This window comes from Thalassophryne amazonica, chromosome 13 (assembly GCF_902500255.1).
Source record: "Thalassophryne amazonica chromosome 13, fThaAma1.1, whole genome shotgun sequence".
NCBI classification, from domain to species: domain Eukaryota; kingdom Metazoa; phylum Chordata; class Actinopteri; order Batrachoidiformes; family Batrachoididae; genus Thalassophryne; species Thalassophryne amazonica.
In genome coordinates this window covers 92,015,352-92,037,684 of record NC_047115.1, presented here as the reverse complement: position 1 = coordinate 92,037,684, position 22,333 = coordinate 92,015,352, and the positions used below count along the sequence as shown (strand labels likewise).

General features: G+C 40.4%; 1 protein-coding gene across 3 annotated transcripts in view; it reads left to right on the top strand.

The window, feature by feature from the left end:
• Window positions 1-22,333, top strand: part of LOC117522911 (arginyl-tRNA--protein transferase 1) — a 243,334-nt gene that overhangs the window by 4,109 nt on the left and 216,892 nt on the right. For all 3 annotated transcript variants that reach the window (XM_034184337.1, XM_034184338.1, XM_034184336.1), the window contains exons 2-5: window positions 12,248-12,311; window positions 12,421-12,483; window positions 12,620-12,723; window positions 20,101-20,292. In XM_034184337.1, coding sequence (XP_034040228.1) covers window positions 12,248-12,311; window positions 12,421-12,483; window positions 12,620-12,723; window positions 20,101-20,292 — 423 coding nt within the window. The remainder of the gene's footprint in view (window positions 1-12,247; window positions 12,312-12,420; window positions 12,484-12,619; window positions 12,724-20,100; window positions 20,293-22,333) is intronic.

Here is a 22,333-nt window from a genome sequence, read left to right as displayed (position 1 = left end):
CTTGGCCAAAGCCCCGATGCGATCTACAATGTAGCTACCAAATGTATGTCATGGCTTCTGATTGCTTTAATTTTATTTTCCAGATGGTGCAAATTTTGACCATATTGGTAATATCATATTATTATTAAATGCTAAGGAGTAAAATTGTAGTGGTGCCAAAGAACATTCTTTTTAATACGTTTAAAAAAAATGCAGTACAGGTGTAAAGACCTTTTGTAAATAGCTCCCAGGTTCCTCTCTAAAATACTGTCATTTTTCACCAGATGGCCAAATCCAAGATGTCCACTGGCACCATCAAGTTTAGTGGTCTATGTTGTGATAGAATCCATTTAAATAGTGTTTTTAATTATGATTTCTATTAAATGGAACCCAAAATGCAGGCAGCCAGCCACACAGGAAGTGTAGAAATAAATGGTTTATTTACCAGCAATAGCTTGGTGTCCAAAAAAGTGGTGAACAGTCCAAAATGGCAGCAGAAAATGTCAGAGATGATTAATAATAGGCATGAAAACATGGAAATACACTGACAAAAAAGGTAGACCTATGCCAAACGTAAGTAGCCACGCATAATTAGGAGAAAAGTGACAGATATGGTGATTGTGCTATGAAACAGCTGTGAGGTACACCCGGTAACAGGACCACACCCACAAACGCACACAGAACCAGGCTGATGGACAGATGAGAGTGCAACATCAATGACAGCAACTCGGGTTGGGTATCGAGAACCATATTAAGCCAAGCCAAGTTATTTTCGGGTATCGTTATAAATGATTCGATGAACCGATATCAATAGTCTTTTTGCTTAACGATTCCCTTATTGGTCCTTCAGAGCGGCCGTTGTTTTTGAGGGCATTTGCCGGGAAAATGATCATTCCCCTATGTTGATTGCAGACCCTGCAGCGGCTCTGTAATCAACCGATTCTGCAGCGTGACTCCAATTTGAAGCATGGGCCAATGAAGCAATGCTTCAATTCGCAGGCTCGTTGGTTCTTTGATTCACTGCTCTTCAGAAGCGGCAAGTCCGCTTCTTAACCCCTCTCAAAGCCATTAAAATATGTTAATTGTGAGTCACTTTTGTGTGGTTTAAAGTCACTAACTGGGACTCTTTTCTTGTTGCAGTCAAGAAATGAGAATCTTCCTCTGTTCCGTTGGCACAGCTCCAAACGCTGAGGGGCTCTCTGCCAAGACAGTCTGGTCGGAATTAATAACTTCAAAATTAATTGCCGCTTTAAATAAAATTACACCTCTTTCCAAATGCTGTAATACAGACAGTAATGTCTGAAAGGAAATGCTTTTTGACAATAACTACAGATTTAGTTTATTTCTATTTATGTCCAGAGATCAAAGATCACCATGTAGAGTTTATTATGTCCAGAGTTTGTGGATCCAGTGACCAATGTCACATTTATTTACTTTAAGACTCAATAAAATGTTATTGTCATAGAAAACCTGTAAAGCCTACTTTTAGTACACAGAAAATTCACAAGCGGTATTGATCAGTGTTTTGAAACAAGATTCGGTCAGATCGGCACACAGAAATGATCACACAGACTGCATTTTGCTAGAACAAACAGGCGTATATTTATTCCCCACAAAAGCAGTTACATCAAACACAAGTGGTTGCAGCGCATAAAATATCTCTTTCTCTCTTACCGTGACGCCTTTAAGGTGGAGAGCCAACACCTTTCGGTAGAGTGCGCTTGTCAACCGGCTGGGCGTTCGTACGAAACCCGCAGCAGACTCTATCGAAACTTGGCTCTGCCTCCTTTTATGTGATTCTAGTGTGTGCACGAAGGGAGGGTGAGTGGCCATCTCAAACTCCCTGGCGCACATAATTCCTTTAATCAACAGGCATCTGAAAGTTATTTTCTCTTGCAAAAACATAATAAAAGCAGTTCTTCACTCCCAGTTCAGAATGACCCCAGCATGCTTCACTCCCAGTTCAGAATGACCCCAGCATGCTTCACTCCCAGTTCAGAATGACCCCAGCATGCTTCACTCCCAGTCGTTAGTGGCTACAAAAACAAATTCGTGCAATCAGTGTAATAATAACAAGTACATCATTAGGGTTACTTTAAGACAGGGGCAAAACAACATAATCTTTTCTCCACACATTCCACTCTTGGTGTTTTGCACCAGTCAATTTATGTAACCACTAGCAGATTCAGGTAATGCTGGGCTCCAGCCTATTCCATTGATTATGTCCTGCCATAGCATTTCCCACATTTCTTCTAATGATTCACAAACAAGATTTCGAATAATATAGTCTTGATTATACCTGTTCCAAGCAATATACTCATATACAAAACCCGATGTTGTGGGGTCTAATGTGACATTATATAGGTTTACTCCAAAAGGATCATGAATTAACAAAGTTAACTTCATCTCATATGTTGAAATATTACCCATTCCACCTCTCGCCTTAAACGCATAACATAGATACATGTAAAAATATTACAAGAAGTCATCACACATATTGCTATAATTAATATTGTCAAAGGTGGCACTAAGGTACTCCTGGCAGTGACAGACATCCCTGAAAAGATATCCCACCAATGATGTGCTGATGCTTGCTGTACTAATTTTGCCACATGTTTTACCCGTTCGCTAGCTATCAATGTAGACACCATGAGACTGGAGACGTTGGACGTATGTGACTCTATTAATTGCTGAATTTCCGTAGATTGTTCCAATGCGCATTTGAAACGCTCCAGGGAAAGACTCCATGGGGAATGCAATACATCCCATTGTACCGAAGTCAGCTGACTCGATATAGAATAATTAGTCAAACGATACGTCCGTTTTCCCCAATGCCATAAGTGCACATTGTTCAGGCAGCCAGTATACGGAACCGAAGGTACTTGTGAATTATTTTTCATTGTTGCAACACACAGAGCATGTGGGCCGATCTGCCACAACATTTCTCTTGGTGTTTCCCTAGTCCAGTTACAAAGTACAACCTCTGAGTCGGTTAGACATGGATTGGCATATCCCGTTTGCAGCACACAGGCCATACCTTTATCTGTTTTGTCACACATTTTGGTATCAAAAGTCGTATTAGTTTTTGGTTCTAACCACTCTCCATCCATATGCAAGAACCAATAACCATTAGCCGTTATCACAGGTAACACTTGATATTTACAAACAACCTTTGGTTGTGTCACATTGTACTGGGTCCAATACCCAGTACATACTGTTTCATTACATTGTGTATATTCTGGATGTAGCTTTAACCATAAGGTGTTGCTAATGTTCCAAATCCTTCTCCAATCATGATAGTTCCCTGTAGTAACTATTCGCTGAAATCTTTCCCTTTGAGCCTCTGCATGAATGGTTTGTAATGTACATGCTGTCCAATTTCCCATATGCGAAATATTTTTAAATGCATCATAAGTTTCATTCCAAAATTTCAATTGCCATTGAAAACTTTTTTGCCATAAATTAGCATTTTGTAATTGCCCCACCAATGCGGTTGGTAACCACTCTCCAACCTGATGGAGCGCTTGAGACGAATATTGTCCAGTATTAGATGTATTAGATAGCATTGTTCTAGTTACCTCATTATCAACTGTGTTTGATACTCCCAGGACAGTCCCTGTTCCTCCTAATAGAGTATCATACCATGCCCTTCAACGTCTTCTACATACTGGAATATTTGGAAAGGTAATTTGCCAATATACTTTTGTCTTCACAGTTGCTTGTGCCAAATAGGTGCAGGTATCAATTAAAGGTGCAACCTGGGTTTGTGTTGCCTTAGCCTCTTTTGGTAGTACCCAAATTGGGTATCCCCAAAGTGTTCTATTTGCTATGGCCGTGCCATTAGCTATCCATAGTACTGACTCTGCTGTTATATTCCATTGTGTACTGTTTGGTGAATTTCCACAAGTGACAGTCGTTTCATTCAGTATGCATACATGTACTAAAGATGATATAATCAGTTGACACCCTTTACCTATCACTGGTATATTGTAATTCTTATAACATTGTCTACATTTGTAGATAGTACAATCACTAGTCAAATTTCCAAATGAACATTGTTCATTAGCTGCACAAGTAAAATTGTCTTGGGTCCTGCTTTGGGTGCTGTTTTTCCATGAAAGAGTCACCACTTGATCAGCAACCACCAGTTGATGTCCTTCTGTCATTCCCCAGCAACAGGGGACCATGGCACCACCTACAAGGAGGAGTATGACCCAGCAGCCGACACCTCCAATCCCGGGGCTTCCACTGGTTGCCATGATGACGCCCACCTCCTGTGGTTCTTGATCGCCCGATCAGCAACTCCCACCAGGACATTGAACCTAGATAGGACAGGGAATACTATTCGTAGAATGACAATGATTAATCTTCTCTTACATAACACTTTGATATGGGCACATTTACCCATTTTTCTTCACCTTGATAGAGTATACTAACAGTTGCATCATTCCCTTGAGCTATAATTTCTGCCGCCTTAGGCGGTCCGTTAGGTTGTTTCACCCAAACTTTGGCACCTGCTTGATCTGAGGAACCAAAACCTTGTGTTCCTCGTGTAGTTATTACTACGGGTTTTGGTATCTCCTGTACCAACCCCATTTCACAGGGTTTAATTATTAATTGAGCAATTTTGTCCCCTTTGTTCAATATCAGGGGTTGTTCTCCAAACAATCTACAAACCACTCCAACCTCGCCTTGGTAATCTGCATCTATCACTCCGGCTTGAATAGTTAGCCCTTTGAGTGATAGACCACTACGTGGCAGGACATGTCCATATGTGCCCTTTTGGACACTGTAAACCTAGTCCTGTTTTTACCACTTTTTTTGGTCGGGTACCAATGTAACAGTTGCCAATGTTCTCAAATCCAGTCCTGCTGAGCCTGGAGTTGCTCTGACAGGTAATTCCGCTTGTCGATCAATTTTCCACATTTTGATGCTGTCAGTAGTATGCTCTATCATTTCTCCTGAAATCATCCTTATCAATGGTGTGGATCCGGACCCTATAGGTTGATTGTTTAACTGATCCACTGCAGTAGTCAAATCCTGTTTCCATTGTCGCATAGTGCGATCTTTTGACAGCTTCAATAGGGTCTCTTTAAGGAGCCCATTCATTCGTTCTACTAGTCCCGCCGCTTGCGGGTAATAGGGAATATGATAAATCCGTTCAACATGATGTTCTTTGGCCCACTCTTTTACTTTATTCCCCGTAAAATGAGTACCATTATCAGTTTGAACCTGTACTGGTCTGAGCTGGTCCCTGAATTTTTTCTGGATTGCCATGAATTAATGAGGCCTCCACTCCTGTGTCCACTAAAGCCGAAGTAACTTGAACTGATTTAATCCAATAAATTTCCAATCGAACATAGGGCCTAATATCACTTGTGGACCATTGTGTTAAATCTCGGCGGGCCACAAGAGCTTGACCATTTTCCTAATCCTCATCATAACAATCAAGACTCCGGGAACGCCTTCCCTTATTCTTTCCTTTCTTTCTATCTTTCTTGACCTTACGCGTAGCAGTTATGTGCACCATGTCGTCATCGGAATCCTCCTCCTCTTCCTCCTCAACGGGAGGGGCACTCGGCTTAACTCCTTTTTCTCCTACCTGCATGATCACCATATGCACAGCCTTCAACTCCGCCCACTGACTTCTTTTTCCTTCTCCTAATTCTTCTAAAGATTGACCTAATTGTGGGTTGAAAGCTCCTGCTTTCCATCGCCTTTTTCCTGCTTGATATTGACAAGAACCATCCGTAAACCATGCTCGACTTCTCTCATCATCTGACAAATCATCCCATCTTTTTCCCGCTTTCACAGGAGATTCCTCTAATGGTTGAACTTCAAAAGGCACCTCATCTTTCTCAGGAGCATCAGCTACTTGTTCATGTAGCAACAAAACCCCCTTCTCACCTGGTTTCACTCGTTCTGACACATACCATTTCCATTTTATTACACTAGCTTCCTGAGCTGTTCCTATTCGGTGTGTGGTAGGATTACTCATTACCCATGAGAGAATAGGTATCTGAGTTCTCATCATTACCTCATGTCCTACTGTTTGTGATTCAGTTTCAATTAGAGCCCAATAACATGCTAAAAGTTGTTTCTCAAAGGGAGTATAACGTGTACCCGCATCTGGGAGTTTCCTCGACCAGAATCCTAAAGGTTTGCGTATCTTATTTTGTTTCTGCCATAGACTCCAATTAGCATAGTCATTTAAAGCAGACACTTGAAGTTCTACTGGTCCTGATTGCATTTTCCCTAAAGACACAGCTTGTTGTATGGCTTCTTTTGCCATGTCAAATGAGCATTGTTGTTCCTCCCCCCATACAAACTCCTTTAACTGTCCCTCCAACTGTTTTACCTGTTGTTCTAATTTTGTCACTTTTTGTGATTTAGCGCATTCTGATGAGCGAACCGTATCTAACATTAAAACTCGCTCTTTCCAAACTTCCGCACAAATCCACATCATTTCATGAATACCTCCCAACGGAGCTTTCTCTTTAACCTCCACCCGTTTTAACATCTCACATAAAACCGGTGGTGTTGCGGTGGGAATCGCTCCAGTCCACGGCCCAGGGCATCCCCCGCGTCGCCGTAGAAGCTGGCCTATTTCCTTAAAAGTGATCCCATCCCACCCCGGGACCACTTCTTCCTGTTGAGATGCCTCCTCGGCATCCTTCTTTCCCTTTCTACTAAAACAAGACATTTCTGTGTGTAGACTGAGCGCAACCGTATCCTGCCGACAACGCCAAAAATGTTTTGAAACAAGGTTCGGTCAGATCGGCACACAGAAATGATCACACAGACTGCATTTTGCTAGAACAAACAGGCGTATATTTATTCCCCACAAAAGCAGTTACATCAAACACAAGTGGTTGCAGCACATAAAATATCTCTTTCTCTCTTACCGTGACGCCTTTAAGGTGGAGAGCCAACACCTTTCGGTAGAGTGCGCTTGTCAACCGGCTGGGCGTTCGTACGAAACCCGCAGCAGACTCTATCGAAACTTGGCTCTGCCTCCTTTTATGTGATTCTAGTGTGTGCACGAAGGGAGGATGAGTGGCCATCTCAAACTCCCTGGCGCACATAATTCCTTTAATCAACAGGCATCTGAAAGTTATTTTCTCTTGCAAAAACATAATAAAAGCAGTTCTTCACTCCCAGTTCAGAATGACCCCAGCATGCTTCACTCCCAGTTCAGAATGACCCCAGCATGCTTCACTCCCAGTTCAGAATGACCCCAGCATGCTTCACTCCCAGTTCAGAATGACCCCAGCATGCTTCACTCCCAGTCGTTAGTGGCTACAAAAACAAATTCGTGCAATCAGTGTAATAATAACAAGTACATCATTAGGGTTACTTTAAGACAGGGGCAAAACAACATAATCTTTTCTCCACACAATAAGGAATCGGATTGACAAGCGGAATTGATAAAATCTTCAATACCCATCTCTAACGGCAACAGAACCACATCATCTGCAAAAAGTGAAGCACCCTGAATACTTTCCAGATGTGCTGTATATTAAAATGGAATAGTATAATATAATTACTAGAAAAGCAAAAACTTGTAAAAGGAGTTTACAAAAAAGGAGGGGGATTATAGCCAATCACATTGATCGATCTGGACCATTGCAGTGCATAAAAGGCCCGGCGAGAAGAGGAGCCAAAGACTTCATCCATTTGTGCCATTAGCGGTTTCTCGCTGGAGGGTCTCGGCTGTGGTGTTGGTGTAGAATTTCTTTGCATTCTCTGGTGTTGTGAAGGTATATCTTCAGCCATTGAATGTAACATGGAAGCCGCACTGGGAACAGCAGGCCATATCTCATGCTAGCAGCTTGGAGTTTTGCGTGATGTTGTTGAAGGATACTCAGTGAAGCAACTTCAGCTGTAAAATTTGGGAAGATGTGCACAGGTTGTCCTCATAATGACAACAACCCCTTCTCCCTGCCCAGCTGAAGGATGTGATGCTTCATCCTGAAGTGATGTGCCTGTACTATTATTGGCCTTGAGGGTGAATTAAGACCATGTGCCCGCTCCAGCAACTCTGGACTGTCTGGGATGTCCATGCCCAGTGTCTCAGAAGCAATTGATCATGTCACTTGTGACCTGTCAGAGTTCTCTGGGACACCTAATACATGCATGTTTTGGCACCGGCTCCTGGACTCAAGGTCCTCAGTCTACGCCATTAGCAAATTGATGAATTTCGCTCGCTCCTTACATTTAGCCTCCAAGGTGGTTAGCCCGCCATCATAATTTTGCAGTGAACTTTACACCACAATAATTAGTGAGCCAAATGTGTGGAGGGTTGACTGTAAAGTGTTTTGTTTCGAAATGATTCTATAAGAGTGAAGACTCACCTCCATTGCTGCTAGCTGTACTGTGTCCAGGGTGGTAGCGCAGGGTTAGCTTTCTCTCTAACTTGTCGAGCAGTAGCACCTTGATGAACGCTCTTCACAAGAATTTCCTTTTCCAGTCGTGACGCGATGTATCTTGACATAATAGATCTTGAGCCACAGCCATGTCAAAAGCAAAGTTGACATTTGTTCTCAAATTATTTGAGAAATGTGCAGGAGGTGGCAAAGATGCATCTACCTTGTCGTCATGTTGACATGCCTCCCCGACCTTTTTTTAATAATCCAAACTTGAGTCAGTCTGAAACCACACCTACACAGGCAGTTTAGCAGGTGGGATGGGGCGTGAGGAACAGGCAAATATGACTGAGCTGTTGCAGAATGTATTGAAAATTAATTGGGCACTGTAGACGTGGTTGAGGGTGGGTGATAAAGGCTTAAATGAAAGAGCATATGATGCAAAAATTGTACTTCCAGAGACAGCCCCATTATCATTATTCACATTAAATCTCACAAAAAATTATTTTGGATGGATATTAATGGTGGTGTCCATTCAGCTGCTCCGGTTTTGTTCAGGGTCGCCACAGCAGATACAGCCAGAGCCGCATTGGTATTTGGCACAAGTTTTACACCGGATGTCCTTCCTGACACAACTCCAGTGTAACCTGGAGAAACACACACAGCCGCCGGTGTTTTGAAGAGGTCTCCCATCCAAGTACTAACCAGGCCCCACAGCCTCCGAGATCTGATGGGATCAGTCTGACACAGAGCAGATGGGCTGCTTTGGATGGATATTAATAAAACACTAAAAAACATTCTGAGCATTGACTTGCTTCTATATTTTACTTCACTGTTTCTAGATAGAATTTGTTGTTTTTTAGGCAAGAAGTGATAAATATGTTTGGTGTACTGATCTCAGCCTGTAAGAAAGCTCTGACTAGAAAGTGTTTTCTTCCTGAACCCCTACAGTACAGGAGTGGATTAATATTGTGAATGATCTTTGTTATGGAAAGGATTACTTTTTGCTTATGTTTGCAGGATTCTTTTATTGAATATTCATGGCTGTGAAAACTCTGTGAATCAGAGGAATTCTGTGGATTTCATCATGGGGAGGAGTAGAGTTGAAACAACTAAATCGAGTTAATCAATTATTAAAATATGAGGTCTGTGAGAAAAGTATCCGACCTTTTTATTTTATGCAAAAAAATATATGGATTTGATTCATATGTTTTTACGTCAGCCAAGCTTGAACCTTCGTGTGCATGCGTGAGTTTTTCCACGCCTGTGGGACAAGCCCAGCTCTCCACAATTTCTCTTATATTCACTCGACTGGTAAGCACTAAAAGCCGAGATAGGCATGTCCCAACTTGTCCTCTAATACTCCGAAATGGAGGTGTTCCTTTGTCTCGCTTCATCAGTGAATCGGTCGTGACGCACGAAGCCTCCGTGCAGCTTTCCATGACAAAATCTCTTGTTAAAAGTGAAATCTGCCAGAAAATGGCTGATGTCCAGTTCTTGTGATAACCAGAGAAATTGCACACGATGGTCCTGGCTCCACACAGCGATCCGTTTAGAAATGATGGGGTGGTTTCTGCCTCTCGATGGCGGCTTGGAGCACAGTGAGCCGTGCTCCATTGTGGGCTGTCCTTAAAGCGGTAGTAACACTCCTTATTCTCTGTGAAGCCCGTAAAATTTTCACCGAAAGCCAGATACATTTTTCGAATGGTTTCCAGCTGCCTGTCTCTAACAGTTTCTGAAAAAAATCTGATGGAAAAAACCCCAAATCATTCCGCCATTACCTCGCAATGAAACAACGACGAGAGGGGTGGACCAGTGCTCACTCAAAGCCTGCCCACAGGTGAATGACGCAACCGACAGGCGTGGAAAAACTCAAGCATGCACACGAAGGTTCAAGCTTGGCTGACGTAAAAACATATTAATCAAATCCATATATTTTTTGCATAAAATAAAAAGGTCGGATACTTTTCTCACAGACCTCGTAGTTGTCAACTAATTTAATCATCGATTAGTTGCTAAATAACTTTGTTTTACCGCAAATGTTTCGTTTCTTCATATAATCAACCGAGCTTTGCTTTGAATCTTGAACCAGTGAAGGAGTGCTTCGAGCTGCTGCTTCGTTGGTTTCATTTGTTTTATTTCGCTTTATCTTAATTTTTCTCCACTAAAACCCTTAAGAGCATATGTCTGTGAGGAATATTTATCTTTTTATGTTAAACTGACCTGTTATGGTCTTCTGAAACAGTTGATTGATGCATTTTATGTTAACACCGATGCTAACGCGTTAGCATGTCTACGGCGCTTTCAGTGTTAACACTAGTACTACCAGAGTGGTGCCAAATGGCACTTCTTTCTTTCATGACCAAGGTGGTGCCAAATGGCACTGCTGGGGTAATTTACAACTCATTAGGCCACCTTTTCTCATGTAAGTGCAGCCATTAGGTCAGAATGTGGCAGCACCAGAGTGACCAGCAGTGTGAGCCTGTGAGAATGTTCAGTTTTTTAAAAAGTAGTGCAGAAGCTTCTGTTGAATTAGAAAAAGTTGCCACTCTTAAAAAAAAAAAAAAAAAAAAAAAAGTTTCAGCAGTGTGTAAATATTAAGGAGGTTGGATGGGTATGCGTTTGCCCAAATTATGTTTCCGTAAATCAAATATGGATAAATCAAAGAATAATACTGGGTCAGTGAACAAGCCTTATCTACAAAATGTTTGAGTTTGCTGATGAATCCAAATGAACTTACTGTTTTTTTGTGGATAAAACTGTTGTTTCTGGTTCAATTCTCATCCACTACAATGCCTAAAAATTTGACATGGGATACATGGGATAAATTTCATTTCCTTCAATTGAAAATCTACGTGGTGTGTCCATAAGTAACAGTCCTTTTTATTTTTTTTTAAAAAACTATATGGATTTTATTCATATGTTTTTACGTCAGACATGCTTGAACCCTCGTGTGCATGCGTGAGTTTTTCCAGGCCTGTCGGTGACGTCATTCGCCTGTGAGCACGCCTTGTGGAAGGAGTGGTCCCGCTCCCTCATCGGATTTTCATTGTCTGGAAATGGCGGAATGAAAAGGACTTTTTTTTTCCATCGGAATTTTTTCAGAAGCTGTTAGAGACTGGCACCTGGAAACCATTCGAAAAAGTTATCTGGCTTTTGGTGAAAATTTTACGGGCTTCACAGAGAATAAGGACTTTAACTACAGCTTTAAGGATGCTCGGTGCGCCGAGCTGCGACGTCGCGGCACAAACCACTGGATCATTTCTAAACGGATGGCTAAACGGCAGTGGCAGGCTGTCCCCGGAAGTGGTCAAATCCCACAATATCACGCAGGTGTTCACACGAGACTGCACTGCCCCATTAACTATGGATCATCAAAAATACTTTGATTTGAAAAGTACCAAGTACAAAAAAAGAAACCCTGTATAGAAAAAGATGCATTAATAATCCTTTTTTCATTGAATTGTGATGTACCTGAAGATTTCCACCCCGAGTATGAGGTGGCTGTGACTCATGCTAAAGTCATACATGCATACTGGGGGGGGCTGTGCCATCCCAACTTTTCTACTCACACGAACTATGCAAAAACGTGACTATTGGTGACACACTTAAGATGACGTTCAAACACACGACGCATCTTAGATATGTAACTTATTTTAAAAACCAAAGATAGCACGGCAGCTGAAATCTCCACTATGATCACTGTTGGTCAGAATATTTCAGAATAAAGTCAAAGTTTAACCTTTAACTTCGAGTTCATCTTTGTGTTGTGGCAACCAAATGCACAGCTAGTGAGAGCATAATGTGAATGACATAGGAAAAACCTGATGTTCACTTACTGATTAACTAAAGTATAGAATTTCTTTTCAGCAGTGAAAACTCATTGATTTTGTTTTGTGTAGGAATGTGGTCTCACACTTTGTCTGTACAAGACTACCAAGACCTCATAGATCGAGGATGGAGGAGGTGAGTTCCACCTTAAATTTTCTGTTAGCTTGGGGGAAGGGAGGGTCTCTCACACATTATCAATAAACTGTGTGAAATTTATTTTAAAAAATGTGATTTTTCTTTTCAGGAGTGGTAAATATGTCTATAAGCCCACGATGAACAAGACATGCTGTCCACAGTATGCCATCAGGTGATTAAGTCCTGCCTATCACAACTTGTGATCAGCAGCTCATGGGTTTAAAACAAGGCACCTCAGGCTGGATGGTTGATCTTTGATAACAAACTTAACGTGTTTTGTTCTGTCCATCTGTCTGCTTTCTGTCAAGATGTCATGCCTTAAAATTCCAGCCAACCAAATCCCACAAGAAGATCTTGAAGATGATGAGCAAATTTATTTCTAAAGGAGAGCTGCACAAAGAGCAGACTAATGGTGAGAACATATTGTATTTTTGTTGTAGGTAATGATATTAATGTTCTTTTTTTTTCTTCACAATATTCATACTTAAAATTAAAACAGCAAGTTTCAGTGGTTTGCTGTTGGGTGAAAATTTTGACAAGTAGAAATTATGATATACTGACCTATAAATGATCCACAGTATGCTGGTTGTCAGTGGAATATGTGTACAGTATGTACACAGTTTTGTCACAACATACAGGCAGTGGGCCCTGAGACCAATATCCTTTATTTTATTATTATTATTTTGTTATACCAATCAATCACACATATTTTGCTGATTGCTCTGTTTGTGTTTATGTTTGTGTGTGTGTATGTATGTATGTATGTATGTATGTATGTATGTGTGTGTGTGTGTATATATCTTAAATAGTCCCCAGACTTTGAGAGGCCCTGGCTTTGAGAAGTTATTTTATTTTATTAAGTGATGGCCAATTTTAATGGCAGAATAAATAAGCAAACGAAGAATCAAGTTTATTTGTGGTTCTAAATATTTTTTAAGGTGGTTTTACTCAGTTTTTTGCTCTCCCACAATGTTTTTGTTTTCAAAACTTTATTTAAAACGATATATTAACAAACAGTTAATAGAAAGAGATGATAAATTGTACAAAAGTAAAGGGATTCTTTAACATTAATTCTCTTTAAAAAAAAATTCCTTATAGAGTGTGTCAGTTTTGGACAAGTTAATTATTCTGGCAAAAAATATGAAGATTGAATAAAATTGAACAGGGCTTCATGCTGGAACCGTTGTGCTGTGCTTTACTTGTGGAAAGGTTTTGTTAAAAGCTGTTTACTAGGAATTTATTTTTATAATATTTCATACATTTGTTGTTTATTTAACTTATTACCAGGCAGCACTTTGCAATTATTTTATTTTCCTGTTTGTATAATGTTACAATAAATTGTTGGTTTAAACAACAAGCAAATTTAGGTTTTGCATTTTGTTCCCATACTGTACCGAAAATGAACTGAACCGTGACCTCAAAACCGAGGTATGTACCGAACCATGATTTTCGTGTACTGTTACACCCCTAAAGGGTATAGTGAACAGCAGTTATTGCGCACTTGTATTTCAACACAGTGGATATTGCACATGTGGATTAAACAAATATTGCACCAATGACTACTATTTCAAAAGGAATAAAATAAATACAGCCCATCCAGAAAGTATTCACAGCGCTTTTCTTTTTCCACATTTTGTGTTACAGCCTTATTCCAAAATGGATGAAATTCATTTTTCCCTCAAATTCTGCACACAATACCCCATAATGACAATGTGGAAAAAGTGTTTTTGTTTTTAGGTTTTTGCTAAAATTAAATAGTAAGAAATCACATGTACATAATTATTCACAGCCTTTACCATGAAGCTCAAAATTGAACTCAGTTGCATCCTGTTTCCACTGATCATCCTTGAGATGTTTCTACACTTAATTGGAGTCCACCTGGGTTAAATTCAGTTGATTGGACATAATTTGGAAAGGCACACACCTGTCTACATATAAGGTCCCACAGTTGACAGTGCAGGTCAGAGCACAAACCAAAGGAATTGTCTGTAGACCTCTGAAACAGGATTGTCTCAAGGCACAAATCCGAGGAAGGGTTCAGAAACATTTCTGCTGCTTTGAAGGTCCCAATGAACGCAGTGGCTTCCATCATCTGTAAATAGAAAAAGTTCAGATCTACCAGAACTCTTCCTGAAGCTGACCGCCCATCTGAACTGAGTGATTGGGTGAGAATTGCCTTAGTCAGGGAGTTGACCAAGAACCCGATGTTCACTCTGTCAGCGTTCCAGCATTCCTCTGTGGAGAGAGGAGAACCTTCCAGAAGGACAGAAGGAAAATGGCTGTGCATCTACACTCTCCATCCAACCTGATGCAGCTTGAGAGGTGCTGCACAGAGGAATGAGCAAAACTGCCCAAAGATAAGTGCACCAAGCTTGTGGCATCATATTCAAGAAGACTTGAGGCTATAATTGCTGCCAAAGGTGCATCAACAAAATATTGACCAAAGGTCAGTTGTTGTTGTTGTGTTCTGTATTGTAAACCTTTTTGGTAGAATGGTCTAAGCAGTGGGTCACCCTTGTGAGTCTGGTCTGCTTGAGGTTTCTTCCTTAATATCATCAGAGGGAGTTTTTCCTTACCACTGTCGCCTGTGTTTGCTCTCAGGGTTGGTAATGTTAGACCTTACTTGTGTGAAGCGCCTTGAGGCAGCTTTGTTGTGATTTGGCGCTATATAAACTAAATAAATTGAAGTTTTTAACAATGGGTGGGTGCGAATACTTATGTACATGTGATTTCTTCGTTTTTTTTTATTTTTAATAATTTTGCAAAAATTAAAAAAAAAAACTTTCATGTTGTCAATATGAGATACTTGATCTCACAGTGGAGCAATTATTTTTACACTCCAATTACCTCAGACAGCAAGTCCACAATTATTACTTGTTTACTGTAATAATGGCACACATCAGAATTAAGAACAGCACATACACATTTGACATTATGTGCACTAAATTTGAAGAAGTCCGTTATCCGAATTGAGGCAAGTGGGTGAAGGTCGCGCAGCAATCTTGAGTTGCGCCACCGTCAGCCTGGGGAGGGGAACAGGGACCAGCAGCAGCAAAAACTGCGCCGCCCCCGCAGAAGGGAAGGGAGGTGACGTGAGCAGAAGCCAGAGTGGGGTGTGTGTGATTGGGCCGTAGGAGGGAGGTGGGGAGAGGGAGTGGAGCATGCTTCAGTCCTATGAAAAACAGTTTATTGTCTTTGTGGGTTGAGATAAGAAAGAAAGGAATCAAATAATCACCAAGGCCTGAAGACATTCCTCTGGAGGAAAACAGTCAGGCAATTTGTCCTTCAGGCTTGATAAGCTTGCCGTGTTGTGGTTTGAGCAGTGAAAAACACATTTTACAGTTCCACTTGAACAAACAAATCCCAATTATGAATTAAGAATATTTCCCAGCCTCCGAAATCTTCAACTTCATCTGCAAGGCACGCATCTGCTCCAAGATGTCATCCAATTTGCGTCTGAGTTCAAGAGTCATCGCAATCTGAGAATGCAATGCCTTGCCCACCTCGTTAATCATGACGGACAAGCAAGGGGCAGTGGTTCTTGATACCGCCGTCTTGCCAATTTTCCGACAGATCAGGGCAGCACATAAGCCAGAAAGTGCCAGCCCTGCTACCATAAGACCAAATATGAATAAATCCTCGACGTCCTCAATGGAGAAAGACGCCAAGCATGCAATACGCCAAGACCCCTAGGAGTCAAGAACATAGCCCGCAGGATGCGTTCCATCTGGGCAGGTAGGCTCCCCCGGTCCTGACCTTCTTGTAGAAAAGATGGTGTCAATAGTGTTCAGAGACCAGCTGATCAATTTCATGGTTAATCCAATAGTAGTCCAATAGAACCAGAATCCAATATAATTTGAGGAATTCACAGTCTGGTGAAGTAGGGACTTGAAGGTTAAAGCAGAGATAAGGGAGAGTGGAGGAGATGCGACCGCCCTCGTCGGAGTCCCAAGCTGATAAATATGAGGTTTTGAATAGAATTTTGAAGGAAAAATGAATTGACTCCATTTTGGAATAAGATGTGAAAAAAATGAATCGCTCTAGGATGGCAATACACATATTATTGTATTGTTTGAGTTGGGCACATTTTACCAGAGTTACGGGGCTTGATTAACAAATCTGGACTCCGTCAGTTTCATGAGTGGGCGCCTGCATTCTGAAGCCTACTCCTCTCACACTTTTATGAGGAATTTCATGAAACTTGGTACAAGTTCCAGTTATAGGTTGGTACTACATATATTGTAATATTGTAGAAGACTGACACATTTTGGCAGAGTTGTGGCCCTTCATTAACAAACTGCCAGTGCCACTGCCAGTTTCATGAGTTGGTGTCTGCATTCTGAAATCAACTATCGCATACCTTGAAATGTTATCAAAATAGCAAACACTTGTATCAAAACAGCATTTACCAGTAGGGGATATTGTGCTCTTACAGCACTCTAGTTACAAATAGATAACATAAAAAAAAGATCGGTACATCAACAATTAATGGATTCTTACAGCAAACATTGGATAATAATATTGGATAAAAGATTTTTTTAATGATGTGACAAACGTAGCATGCCATTGATCTGTTAGAATAAAGCCTTGAAGTTACAGTCTGTAGTTTTTTAAACTGCCTGGGCAAGTACATTACACATTTGCTTAACTTCACAGATGAATTTGTTGACTACGATTATTCATTTCTGTAAAATATGTCTGTCTGATCAGTTCTCAATGCTCTGGCTTGCTACGGTTTAGTGATTGTGAATGCAATTTTTTTCAGTGACCGATCACTTCATATTGTTTACACACACACACACACACACACACACACACACACACACACACACACACACACAGCTCATTGACTTCTCCCGCAGACTACAGGGACAGAAGTGAGGACTGAGTGAGGCTGGCAGTGAGGAGAAGCAAACTAAACAGAAATGACATTAAAAAAAAATAAAAAATAAAAAGACTTTTAATCATTAAGGATAAGACTTTTTTCAACACCCCCAGTAGTGTAAGTGCATGGCACTGAAACAGCATTTATTCAGAGGGTGCACGCTGAGAATAAGGGGTGCCTCACCCCGTTACCTAGTTTTGAAAGAACACTGTGCTTGCAGACGAAAATAGAGATTTTATTTGTTTTATTTAATGGAAAACATTTTGGTCTCCCCCCCCCCCCCCCTTTTTTTTTTTGTCGAGTAATTTATGTTAATATCGCCGTCTCATCATCGTCTCGTCTTGGTCAAGAAATAAAGGTCAATGACAAATATATTTCAATTTGTCTCGTCTGATGAAATTAACACTGCTTAATATCTGTTCATTTTGTGAATACAATCTTCATGTGGTTATTTTGTTTGAATTTTCCATTCTGTATTGAATTGTAACAAAATGTTTTTGTAAGAAATGCACACCTGCTGTCATAATCTTGGCAGATGAGCGAATGTCCACGCAAGTACATATCTGCCTTTTATAGAGCATTTGCATAAAAAAAATCATACATAAATCTGTTATTTAAATTTTATATTATCTGATGTGGTATGAACTCCTACCGTCTGGTAGGTGATACAGAGTCCACCTATATGTCAAAGCTGTATGAAGACCTCAGTTAATAATAATAATTGAAAATATAATAATAATTGTGATATACAAATTTATAACTGATTTATTAAGGGAGCGGACAAACCCAGAAAGCTAGGGCAGGAAAAAGGAAAAATAAATAAAAATCAATGGTGAAAATGGAAAAATAACTTGAAAGATAAAGATTTTGTTCAGATGGAATTGCAGATGATTGGAAAAAACAAATTAAAAACTAGTGAGTGACAGACTTGGTCTTTATAAAGCATGTGAGCAAAAACAAAACCTTTCTGTGCAGAGATTGTGTATCTTCCAACCCCTGGCAAAAATTATGGAATCACCGTTCTCGGAGGATGTTCATTCAGTTGTTTAATTTTGTAGAAAAAAAAGCAGATCACAGACATGACAAAACTAAAGTCATTTCAGATGGCAACTTTCTGGCTTTAAGAAACACTATAAGAAATCAGGAAAAAAAAATTGTGGCAGTCAGTAACGGTTACTTTTTTAGACCAAGCAGAGGGAAAAAAATATGGAATCACTCAATTCTGAGGAAAAAATTATGTAATCATGAAAAACAAAAGAACGGTCCAACACATCACTAGTATTTTATTGCACCACCTCTTGCTTTTATAACAGCTTGCAGTCTCTGAGGCATGGACTTAATGAGTGACGAACAGTACTCTTCATCAATCTGGATTGCTGTTGCCAGATCAGCTTTGCAGGTTGGAGCCTTGTCATGGACCATTTTCTTAAACTTCCACCAAAGATTTTCAATTGGATTGAGATCCGGACTATTTGCAGACCATGACATTGACCCTGTGTGTCTTTTTGCAAGGAATGTTTTCACAGTTTTTGCTCTATGGCAAGATGCATTATCATCTTGAAAAATGATTTCATCATCCCCAAACATCCTTTCAATTGATGGGATAAGAAAAGTGTCCAAAATATCAACATAAACTTGTGCATTTATTGATGATGTAATGACAGCCATCTCCCCAGTGCCTTTACCTGACATGCAGCCCCATATCATCAGTGACTGTGGAAATTTACATGTTCTCTTGAGGCAGTCATCTTTATAAATCTCATTGGAACGGCACCAAACAAAGGTTCCAGCATCATCACCTTGCCCAATGCAGATTCGAGATTAATCACTGAATATGACTTTCATCCAGTCATCCACAGTCCATGATTGCTTTTCCTTAGCCCATTGTAACCTTGTTTTTTTTTCTGTTTAGGTGTTAATGATGGCTTTTGTTTAGCTTTTCTGTTTGTAAATCCCATTTCCTTTAGGCGGTTTCTTACAGTTCAGTCACAGACGTTGACTCCAGTTTCCTCCCATTCGTTCCTCATTTGTTTTGTTGTGTATTTTCGATTTTTGAGACATATTGCTTTAAGTTTTCTGTCTTGACGCTTTGATGTCTTCTTTGGTCTACCAGTATGTTTGCCTTTAACAACCTTCCCATGTTGTTTGTATTTGGTCCAGAGTTTAGACACAGCTGACTGTGAACAACCAACATCTTTTGCAACATTGCGTGATGATTTACCCTCTTTTAAGAGTTTGATAATCCTCTCCTTTGTTTCATTTAACATCTCTCGTGTTGGAGCCATGATTCATGTCAGTCCACTTGGTGCAACAGCTCTCCAAGGTGTGATCACTCCTTTTTAGATGCAGACTAACGAGCAAATCTGATTTGATGCAGGTGTTAGTTTTGGGATGAAAATTTACAGGGTGATTCCATAATTTATTCCTCAGAATTGAGTGATTCCATATTTTTTTTTCCCTCTGCTTGGTCTAAAAAGTAACCGTTACTGACTGCCACAATTATTTTTCCTGATTTCTTATAGTGTTTCTTAAAGCCAGGAAGTTGCCATTTGAAATGACTTTAGTTTTGTGTCATGTCTGTGATCTGCTTTTTTTCTACAAAATTAAACAACTGAATGAACATCCTCCGAGGCCGGTGATTCCATAATTATTGCCAGGGGTTGTATGTGTGTTTGAGACGTCGGCACAGCTGCTTGTTACAACCTGTCTGTTTTTGAGGGAATGTCGAGATGTCCTTGTTAAAATGTAACACATCAGTCTCCCCTTTTTCCCGTCATATTAATGTCAGAAAATGGTGTTGCACCGGAAAATTAGTTGTTTTGTTTATGACAAATTAAAGCAGTGTTGGATGTTTTTTTTTAATGTATATATTATATGGTGTAAGAGAGATGATGTCTCTTCCAGTGGAAGTTATGGACTCTGTGTGTGAAGATACTGTTCCACAGGAACCAAACAACGCTGTCCCCTCAGACCTGAAGTGTTCTGCTGTCACAGACATTCAGGAGTATGCAGGAGATGTCTTGCCATTGGACCCAGCATCACCAAGAATTGATGCTTCAGTCCCGGGTGACAGAACAGCCAAAGCTCCAAAACCAGGTGAGATGACAGTTCTCTTTTCAAATGAGACAGTTTTGTCAATAAAGTCACAAAATACCATGTGTTGTCTTTGCACATATGTAGCTGCATTTAAATCTCCCTCTCACCCCCGAGGAGGGTGGTAATGTGTGTTCCTCCAGCCCAGGTCCTCTACCAGAGGCCTGGGATTTTGAGGGTTTTTGCAGTGTCTTAGCTGTTCCTCCGACTGCACTCTTCTGGGGACCACTTTGGACTTTCTGCTTCAATTGCTCCTTCAGCGCTTTGGTACTTTTTACTCATGCTCCTTCTTTCGAATGTTGCTGTCAGCTGGGATTGCCACATTGATCACAACTTCGGTATCTTTCCCTTGTCAACCACCACTGTGTCTGGTTGGTTAGCCAGCAGCTACACTACTTTTGTGAGTCAAAGACTGGTGAACTCACTTCCAGCACCATAAGTTTATCCACATGACTAAAGGTGTATTTTCAGTAAGATTTCAAAATTTTTTCTGAAAGCACATTTAATTTTTTTTTTTCTTCAAGATTTGGAGCCAACTTATTTCTACATACAGGGGAAGACAAGAATGTGACATATTTACCGCCGCCAAGGAGGTTATGTTCTTGGTCATGTCCATTTGTTTGTTGGTTGGTTTGTTTGATTGTTAGCAGGATTACTCAAAAAATCCTCAACGGATTTCAATAAAATTTTTTACCAGGGGTGTATCTTGGCCTAACTTAGAATTCATTAAATTTTGGTAATGATCCAGAACACGATCCGGCTCCAGTAATTTTTTTTTTTTAAGGACTCTATATCATTGCAGGATAGGACCAATTTCAACATTTTTGCATCTAACCTCATGAAGACGGGTCACAAAGGCTGAACAAAAATTAAGTTAGGACACAACAATAATTTAGCATTTGTTTCTCATTGAATAAACTTATTAGAAAATAAAAAAAACTTGTGTAGTTCATGCAGTTTCTCTTTATAAATACATTTGCTGAAGATCTAAGGGTTTAACCCTCTGGGGCCGACGCTGTTGTATATGACGGCTGAGACCAAGCTTTACTAAATCATAAATAACTTCTTAATGATATGAGATAGAAACTTACTTTTTTTTTTTTTTTTTGGCTGAAAAGTTAACTCCGCGGACTTTCGAGCCACCGTCCACCATCTTTGTACTCCTCGTAGAAGCTGTGTGATGACGTGAACAATGTGAGTGTCCAATCGGAATTGGTTCACCGTCACATGGTTTTCCAAAATCCAGTCGTAGGACAGATTCACCTCACGTGACACACCAAAGATTGTTTTTAGGAGGGTTGTGTTACTAGTTTATTATAGTTTGCTGTGTGTTTTGAATAAATGTGTGTGGAAAATTATTTTTTCCGCTTTACTTTTTCCTTTATTATTTGTGATTGTAAACCTTTTACACTTATAAAACACAACTATAGCATATATATTTTGAAAGTACAGGTTGTCCTGAAAAAAAAAAGACATAAAACTTGATTGTGGGATGCAGGGAGAGCTGTTAACAGCAATAATAAAACATTTATACCAGGCGAATAAACTGTCCTAAAAATGCCCTCGGACCCCAGAGGGTTAACCACTGAATCTGAAACATGATGCGTGGACCCGGCATTGTGAATGCCGTGATTGCCGAGATGCGTGAAACGATGTGGAATAAGTCTCTCTGCCAAAGGGTATTCCATGTGACGTCAGTGACCCTATGGCCTTGGCAGAGGTTTGCGCTCTCTGAGTGCTTCTAGTCTTAAAGCTGAGGTTCTTCTTGTTATTGACATGAGAACCTACTCTTGGACCCCAGAGCGCAAAAGTACAGGAAGTCCCTTCGATTGCTCCCTTGTTTTCCCTCAGGGTTGCCACAGCAGGTCCAAGGTGAATTTTGGCACAGGTTTTACACTGGATGCCCTTCCTGACGCAATTCCACATTACATGGAAAAATGTGGCAGGGGTGGGATTTGAACCAGGAACCTTCTGCACTGACACCAAGCACATTAACCACTTTTCCACCAGCCCTGCAAGAGAATTTAACATGTTCAACAAATAC